This window comes from Chanodichthys erythropterus, chromosome 17, assembly GCF_024489055.1.
Source record: "Chanodichthys erythropterus isolate Z2021 chromosome 17, ASM2448905v1, whole genome shotgun sequence".
NCBI lineage: Eukaryota > Metazoa > Chordata > Actinopteri > Cypriniformes > Xenocyprididae > Chanodichthys > Chanodichthys erythropterus.
Window position 1 is genome coordinate 37,828,090 of NC_090237.1, and position 9,281 is coordinate 37,837,370.

Below are 9,281 nucleotides of genomic sequence, written 5' to 3' on the forward strand. Positions count from 1 at the left end.
ATAAATTAGTTACTTGTCTGACTTTAAGTAGATTGAAAATTGAAATTGTATATATGAAATTGTATATATTAAACTCAATTAAACATTTTCATTTTTATCTTATAGTTGATGCCTTCAGGTGACTTAACAGCACCCTCATTTTACCTGAAAAATAAGGCCTAATAAGATTGCAGAACCTATTATTTCCTTCCAAAAGTGAATCCTGCCTCAAGTCATACCCATCTAGTAACAAACCACAGTAATAATAATAATGGCAAGTCATTGTCCTAGCATGGTATCAGGGGAGTGGAACGGGGATTATTTAAGAGAGGTAGCATGTCCTAAATCAGAAGAGGGGGGAGTGGTCGAAATAGAGCTTTATATAAGAGTAAGATTTAAAAAGCTTTTGCACACGCTGTTATAGAGTTTAGGCTTCATTTTACAGACATGAAAAACAAAACAAGAAATAGATTTGTTGATCAAATGTTTATCATGCTTTAATACTTTATTAAATCGCTCCTTTGATGCAGGTCTGAGCATAAAATGCAAGCCACATTTGAAGGTTAAAGGACACCATTTATGCTTAAATGCAAGTATATAGTATTTTTGCTTATATTGTTAAATGCTTCTGTAAATATAATTTCTGTGCATTAACTGTAAACTATTAAACTAAACTATAACTATTAACTGTTTTTATGTCTTCAAAGCGAACTTTGATCCAAGGAATGGATGACAGAACATTCAACTTCTCTCATAAGGAACTCTACTTGATTGGATTCACGGATCTCCAAGAGTATCGGCGATACCTTTTCATTCCTTTTCTCACAATCTTTGCTTTCACGTTGTTTGCAAACTCCATTATAATTCTGGTGATTGTAAAAGAAAGCAAGTTACATGCACCCATGTACATTCTGATCGGGTTAATTGCAACTCTTGGCTTTATACAGCCAATATTTCTTGTTCCAAGAATGTTAATCAGTTTTCTGTTTGGCAGAAATATGATTTACAAAGATGAATGTCTTGTTCAAATGTTTTGTCTGCATATGGCAGGTTGTTTCCAGTCGTCAATTTTGTTTTTGATGGCAGTCGACAGATTTTTTGCCATTATTTTTCCCTTACAGTACCATGACTATGTAAACGTTAAAACATCATTAATATTCTGTTTGTCCTTTTTTTTCCGTAACTTGCTTTGTGTTGTTTCGATGGTCGGCCTGATTGGGCCACTATATTTTTGTAAATCAAATATGATTTATCATTGTGTTTGTGAGCATACATCAGTTGTTAATTTAGCCTGTGGTGATGTGAGTAAGAACCATATAGCTGGAACAATCGCTTTCATCATGGTATCATGTGATTGTGCATTTGTAATCTGCTCTTACATTGTTATTTTTGTCATTATATTTCGCTCTCCTTCTGGTGAGTCACGCCAAAAAGCTATCTTGACATGTAGCACACATTTAATGGTATTAGCGGTGGCATTTTTCTGTGTTGTTGTTGCATTTGTTGGCTACAGGGTGCCTACCATACCTAGAGATATCCGTGTGTTAAGCACCTTGTCATATCATCTTATTCCGAACTGCTTTAACCCAGTAATCTATGGAATAAGAACAAAGGAAATCAGAGTTCAGATTGTTAAATATTTATCTTCTAATAAGGTTGAATCATATTAACTTTCTCTCTTTCGTTTTACTTTAATGGCTCATTGTACATGAAGGAACATTTCTATTAGTACATGTATATCATGTATGGAAACCCTAGGGCCACCTTCGGCACCATTGAGCATGATGAATCAATCTTCAAGCAAAAGGAACAGGATGAATATTTGAATTCTACCAATCCTGATCTGAATTCTGACTTGTGATGCAGCCTCAATCATAATGACACCATGGTCGTTCTTTGGCCAACGAGGAGAACTGAAGGTTTTTTCTCCATTCTGTCACTTGGTGGAGTTTGGGTTCCTTGCCACTGTCACCTCTGCCTTGCTTAGTTAGAGACACTAAAAATTCAGCAACATCATTGTTCTGACTGCTGTTGTATGAGAACTAAACTGAGCTGGATGATATAAATTAAGGTGACTTGACTTTGACATTTGCTGTAGTTCTAGAATGATAATAAACATCACATTTTAAATATCAAGCAAATGCAAGTCTTTTGGAATAGTCTTTTAAATGCATTCTAACATCACATCTTAAGAAATTAAGTGGAAACTGTACTGTGTTTTTAACCACTATTAATTTTGCAATTTGAAATTAAAGTAAATTTAAATAGGTTTAAATACATTCACTATGTAATTATCTGTCAAAGTAAAAATTTGGGTCATGGCTCACTGTCCTTTCCCAATCCCATTGCTTTCTGTCACCTCTGTGTATACGTTAGGCACTTTATTAACATTTCTTACATATTTTCTCCATTTTCTTTAAAATGTAATGCCTCTTTGAACTAAGCAATGGGTACTATAGGGAGAAAAACGGGAGACTGGAACTCAGTCACATTAAAAGCTAAACTTGCTGTCTGGCCCAACCAGATATTAGTGCTGGACAGATTTAATATAAAAAGTGTTGGTAACACTTTACTTAAAGCCATTATACTGTATAAAATGCATTATAAAAGTATTTTTAATGCATTAATTAAGCTTTGTAATACACTTTATAATGCATTGTATGACCCCATGAATAAATGTAACCACATTTATAATATATTATAATACTTATGTTACGCCTTTAGAAAGTATAATGCATTAAAAACACATGACAAACAACCAATTTCATATGTAACCATCACAGTTCCTTTCTGTCCCGGACTCCATATCCCATGATCCTCCTGGTTTCCACACCTGCACTCACTTTCTCGTCATCTCCCCTTCACCACGGACACCATCAGCAACACTCCCTTTATAATGGACTCACTCCCTTCACTCCTTGTCTGTTCTATTGTTTGCTATGTGTGTTTTGGTTGTGTTCCTGCTCCTTCATTTAATAAATATCCCAGTCTTGTAGAAGTCTGCTATTGCTTCATCTCTGCTGTAACCACCACCATAACTGTAACAAGTAATTGCAGATATTATGTATATGGCATTTTAACTTGGATTACAATTATTTATGAAAAGATATAATGCATTATTATAAAGCCTTTAAGTAAAGTATTACCAAAGTTTTTTTTCTCCATAATTAGTCACAATAAATTAACCAGTTAAATAGACAGCCTGTTGTACTTTCTGCATGTCTTGATTGACAGATGTCCCATCCAATCAGCAGTATTTCATTCTCAAAACATACCTACCTTTTCCATTTTGTCTGACTTGTCGTTTTCTGACTTATTTAATTTTTGGACTTGCCATTGTGTTTTATATATATATTTTTTGTTTTGTTTTTGAATTTGTTTTCATAATTGTTATAACTTGCATTAGGTAAAATTTACTAAGGCCTTATTTCAAATTTGAAATACCCTTTGTGTAATAAGACAAAATAAAAGAGGTAGAGTAGGTAGAGGTAGAGTAGGCAATTTTGTAGAGGCTAGCAATAGCAAGCTAGGTTTGAAAGCATTAGATCCTTCCCTTCAGAGCTCTCCAAAGCCACACCTCCTACAAAACACATGAACGCACACGGCAGAGTCTGCAAAGCATCATGAGATGAGAGGCGGTGTTAAAAAATGGCATGTCTACAATAATAATGAGTGTAAAGAACTAACAGAGCTCTTACTTTTACCACCTGACTGCTGCAGATTAATTTTGCTTTTGATAGTGTTGACATGGATTTATGCATTTCTGAGTCTGAGGACTTGAACAGCTCCAGGTAGAACATAATTATGGTTTCGACATGGCGTTAAAGCAGCACAAGCTTATTGTTTTGGTTCAGGACGAACTTTAAGAAGGTGGCAGCGGTTTGTTTTACGGCCCTCTGTTACTGTCTAGAACTCTGCACAGCCTTACGGAATGAGCTGATGACTTATGTCTGCACAAGCAGGGTTTGCAGAAGTATGGAAATACATATGTTGACAGGCAAGTAGGACATTGTATTGGACCGAATGCAATGATTGGAGCAATAATCTGGAGATAAGCTGTCAAAGAAATAGCATTTCCCCCTGACTCAAGACACTAAATAGTTCACTACGAATATCGTCTCGGTTACATAGGTAACCCTCGTTCCCTGAAGGAGGGAACGGAGACGTACGTCGGACAGACCGACGAATAGGAATCTCGCTAGAGAGGCCAATCTACTTCGAGTGTAACTAAACGAGCCAATGCACATTGGCATGCAATCATATGCATCAGCTGCTCGCCTCGCAGCGCGGGTATATAATGAGCAGCAGGTGCGTTGCATCTTCAGGTTTTCGCTGAGGAGCCGAACCCAGCAGGCGGCAGCATCAGCAGGACAACGCCTGTGGCGACGGGACGTACGTCTCCGTTCCCTCCTTCAGGGAACGAGGGTTACCTATGTAACCGAGACGTTCCCATTCAGTCGGTCACGTTTCGACGTACGTCGGACAGACCGACGAATAGGAATCCCTACCAAAGCGCCACAGGGGCTGCCCTCTTCCAGCGCTCTGTCGTGAGCCACCTGAACCCCCTTGCCTAAGGACGGTGGGACCAGGCTCACGCAGAGAGGGTCGATCACTGTTGTTCCCAAAACCCACTCAGTGCGACAATTGGATAACGCTGGGAAAGCGTAGCCTTACATGCGATAAGGAACGCTGCGGAAGCCATATCCTTCCCCGAAGGAGTTATATGGATAAGTACATATGGACTAACCTTGTAGGTTGTACAACATATGGAAGAACTGGGGTGACTCCACTCGGTGAGAGATGGGTTCTCCCAGAGGGAAAGACACGGGCTTCGTTTAGGAGCAGCCGTGGAAAAGCCATATGGGATCCCCGTAGGGTCACACAAATGGAACCCAGCCTAAATCCGGTTCTCAAGGATACAACGGAGTATAGGCCTGGCACCAGACGCTCCGCCACGTCGGCTGCCGAAGGGTAACCGGAGGACTCAACAGGGTCTGCCCGTAGGGACTCTCTGGAGAATAGAAAGCGCATGTAGCGCAGCAAGCCGACACTAAGCCGGGGCCTCTCCGTGCCTCTGACCTGAGGCGAGAACACGGGAGGAGACCGGCTCGACACGAAGGCTATAGTATCTAGCGAACGTGTTAGGTGTCGCCCAGCCCGCAGCTCTACAAATGTCTGTTAGCGAGGCGCCACGAGCCAGCGCCCAGGAGGATGCCACACCTCTCGTGGAGTGGGCATGCAACCTGAGCGGGCAGGGCACGCCCTGAGCTTGGTAAGCCAGGGCGATGGCATCCACTATCCAGTGGGCCATCCTCTGCTTGGAGACAGCCTTTCCCTTCTGCTGGCCTCCGTAACAGACGAAGAGCTGGTCTGAGGTCCTAAAGCTTCGAGTTCTGTCTATGTACAGTCGCAAGGCGCGAACTGGACAGAGCAAAGCCAGGGCTGGGTCTGCCTCCCCCGAGGGCAGCGCTTGCAGGCTCACCACCTGATCCCTGAAGGGAGTGGTAGGAACCTTGGGCACATAGCCAGGCCGGGGTCTCAGTACCACGTGGCTGTCACCCGGCCCGAACTCTAGGCACGATTCGTCGACCGAAAATGACTGCAGGTCCCCTACCCTCTTGATGGAGGCCAATGCCACCAGCAGCAAAGTTTTCATAGAGAGAATCTTTAAGTCTGCTGACAGCAAAGGCTCAAAGGGAGCAATCTGGAGTGCTCTGAGCACCAGAGTAAGGTCCCAAGAGGGCATGGAGGGGGGACGAGGAGGATTTAACCGTCTCGCCCCCTAAGGAACCTGACGACCAGGTCGTGCTGACCAACAGATTTGCCATCTATGTGGTCGTGGTAAGCGGAGATAGCAGCAGAATGGACTTTGAGGGTGGAGGGGGACAGCCTACGCTCCAACCCTTGCTGCAAGAAGGAAAGCACGACACCGATCGAGCATCTTCGGGGGTCTTCTCGGCGAGAAGAGCACCACTCGACGAACAGGTTCCACTTCGAGGCGTAAGCACGTCTCGTAGACAGTGCACGTGCCGAAGTGATGGTGTTAAGTACCTCGGGGGGTAAGTCACCTAGAACCTCCGCGTCCCGTCCAGGGACCAGACATGGAGTTTCCAGAGGTCTGGACGCGGGTGCCAAAGAGTGCCCCGTCTCTGAGAGAGGAGGTCCTTCCTCAGAGGGATGGGCCAGGGAGGGGCTGTCGCGAGGAGTGAGAGTTCTGGGAACCAGGTCCGGTTGGGCCAGTAAGGCGCAACTAACAAGACCTGCTCCTCGTCCTCCCTGACTTTGCACAGGGTCTGTGCAAGTAGGCTCACTGGGGGAAACGCATATTTGCGCAGGCCCCGGGGCCAGCTGTGAGCCAGTGCGTCTGTCCCGAGTGTTCCCTCGGTCAGAGAGTAAAACAACTGGCAGTGGGAGGTTTCTGGTGAGGCAAACAGGTCTACCTGAGCCTCTCCGAACTCTCTCCAGATCAGCTGAACCACCTGGGGGTGGAGTCGCCACTCTCCGGGCAGCGCAGCTCGTGATAGCTCGTCGGCCACACGGTTGAGCACACCGGGGACATGAATGGCGCGAAGCGACCTCAGATGCTTCCGACTCCACAGGAGGAGATGGCGGGCGAGTTGCGACATGCGACGGGAGCGTAGACCACCTTGGCGGTTGATGTACGCAACGGTCGCAGTGTTGTCCATACGGACCAGTACATGCTTGTCGCGAAGCAGGCCTTTGAGGCGGCTCAGCGCAAGGCGTACTGCCAGCAACTCGAGGCAATTGATGTGCCAATGCAGATGGGGTCCCGTCCAAACCCCTGAGACTGCATGCCCGTTGTACGTGGCACCCCAGCCGGTGGCAGAAGCATCTGTGAAAACCACAGCATGCCGGGACACCTGTTCTAGGGGCACTCCTGCCCGAAGAAACAAAGGGTCCGACCACGGACTGAAGGTTCGGCGGCACTCCTGAGTGATTGGCACCCGGAACGTGCCGCGTTGCCACGCCCATCTCGGGACTCGGCCGTGAAGCCAGTGCTGAAGCGGTCTCATATGAAGCAGACCGAGCGGTGTTACAGCCGCTGCAGCCGCCATATGCCCCAGGAGCCTCTGAAAGAACTTCAGTGGGACCGCTGTCCTGCCATTGAACGTATTCAGGCAGTTCAACACCGACCGAGCACGTTCCTCTGTGAGGCGTGCTATCTGTTCGACCGAATCCAACTCCATACCGAGAAAAGAGATCCTCTGCACTGGGGCGAGTTTGCTCTTTTCCCAGTTGACCCGAAGCCCCAACTGGCTGAGGTGACTGAGCACCAAATCCCTGTGTTCGCACAACTGATCCCGAGACTGTGCTAGGATAAGCCAGTCGTCTAGATAGTTGAGAATGCGAACACCCTGTTCTCTCATGGGAACAAGGGCTCCCTCCACGACTTTCGTGAAGACGCGGGGAGACAGGGCCAGCCCGAAGGGTAGGACTCTGTACTGATATGCTCGACCTTCGAACGCGAATCTCAGGAATGGCCTGTGTCGCGGAAGAATCGAAACATGGAAGTACGCGTCCTTCAGGTCGATCGCTGCAAACCAATCTCGGGGACGGATGCACTCGAAAATGCGTTTCTGCGTGAGCATTTTGAACGGTAGCTTGTGAAGGCTCCGATTCAAAACTCGCAGGTCCAAGATCGGTCGTAACCCGCCGCTTTTCTTGGGTACAATGAAGTAGGGGCTGTAGAACCCCGACCTCAAATCGGCTGGAGGGACCGGCTCTATCGCGTCCTTCGCCAGTAGGACTGCGATCTCCGCACGCAGAACAGGGGCATCGGCATCTTTCACTGTAGTGAAGAGGATGCCCCTGAACTTGGGGGGGCGCCGGGCGAACTGAATCGCATAGCCGAGCCTGATGGTCCGAAGGAGCCAGCGAGACGGACTGGGGAGCTCTAGCCAGGCTCTCAGAGACCGCGCAAGCGGCACCAAGGGGACCACCGGCGTACCCGGGCAGCGAGGTGGAACGCAGGGACGCGGCCCGGGAGGCTCTCTGTGTGAGGCGGCCCGAAGCGGGGTCACAGTGTGCTGTGCAACACTTACCTGCTTCCACGGGTGGACAGAGGGAGCAGTCGAGGTTTTGCCTACCTGCTGCTCGCTGCTGTCCGCTGGCGACAGAAGAGGTGGATGAGAGTGGTGAGGTTCTAGCCCTCCCACTGCTCTCCGAGCCCTCTTCGGACCCGGAGATAGAGGAAACTGCTCTTTTATTGAAAATTTGGGTACCGCTGGCCGTTGAGCCAGCGGCGGAACAAAAAGGGGGAACAAAAGATTCTCCACCCGGCCCTCCTCCGGGGGAAGGAGCGGTGCGGTCACCACCTCCTGAAGAGCAGTCCCGTCCATCTCCGGGTCGCCCGTCCTAGGGCCGCTTGGACTTGGCCTTGCCACCCTTCTTCTTAGGGGGTGGCTGGACGGGCTGGGCACCCCGCCCGCGACCGGCTCCACGACGCCGCTTGGATGGAGGCTGCTGCTGCTGGGGCGTCGGAGCGGGGGCGGCTGCAGGGGGGCGCCCTCGGCGACGGGCAGTCTGAGGTGCCGCCGGCGGTGGAGGTGCAGCAGCTGACCGCCTCGGCAGGATGTGACTGATCGCCTCTGACTGCTTTTGTACAGCCGAGAACTGTTGGGCAAAGTTCTCGACCGCGTCGCCGAAGAGGCCGGTCTGGGACACGGGGGAATTAAGAAACCTGACTTTGTCGGTATCCCTCATGTCCGCAAGACACAGCCAGAGATGGCGTTCCTGGACCACCATAGTGGACATCGCACGACCCACTGACCGCGCCGTAACCTTCGTCGCTCGAAGCGCGAGGTCCGTCGCGGCACGAAGTTCCTGGAGAACTTGTGGATCATGACCACCCTCGTGCAGGTCCCTCAGTGCCTTGGCCTGATGGACCTGCAACAACGCCATAGCGTGTAAGGCAGAGGCAGCTTCCCCACAGGCCTGATAAGCCTTGCCGGTAAGATCCGACGAGTACTTACAGGCCCGGGAAGGGAGAGACGGCTCCCCCCGCCAGGTGGAGTTAGGGCACAGTTGCATAGCAACGGCCCGTTCCACAGGGGGTATGCGCGTGTAACCCTTCGCTGCCCCGCCATCAAGGGTGGTGAGGGAGGAGGACCCACCGACACGGTTTCGGGCAGTAAAAGGTGCCGTCCACGTGCCCGTGAGCTCTTCATGCACCTCCGGGAAGAAGGGTACTGGGGTGGGGGGCTGAGAACCAGCCCTGGCCACCCCGAGATACCAGTCATCCAACCTCGAGGGTTCGGGACACGGTGGAGGATTCCACACGA

At 48.7% G+C, this 9,281-nt stretch overlaps 1 protein-coding gene across 1 annotated transcript; it reads left to right on the plus strand.

The window, feature by feature from the left end:
- Positions 1-704: 704 nt before the first annotated feature.
- On the plus strand, positions 705-1,649 carry or55d1 (odorant receptor, family 55, subfamily D, member 1). The gene has a single exon (XM_067364740.1). The coding sequence runs from the start codon at positions 705-707 to the stop codon at positions 1,647-1,649; it is 945 nt and encodes a 314-aa protein (XP_067220841.1).
- The last annotated feature ends 7,632 nt before the right edge of the window (positions 1,650-9,281 follow it).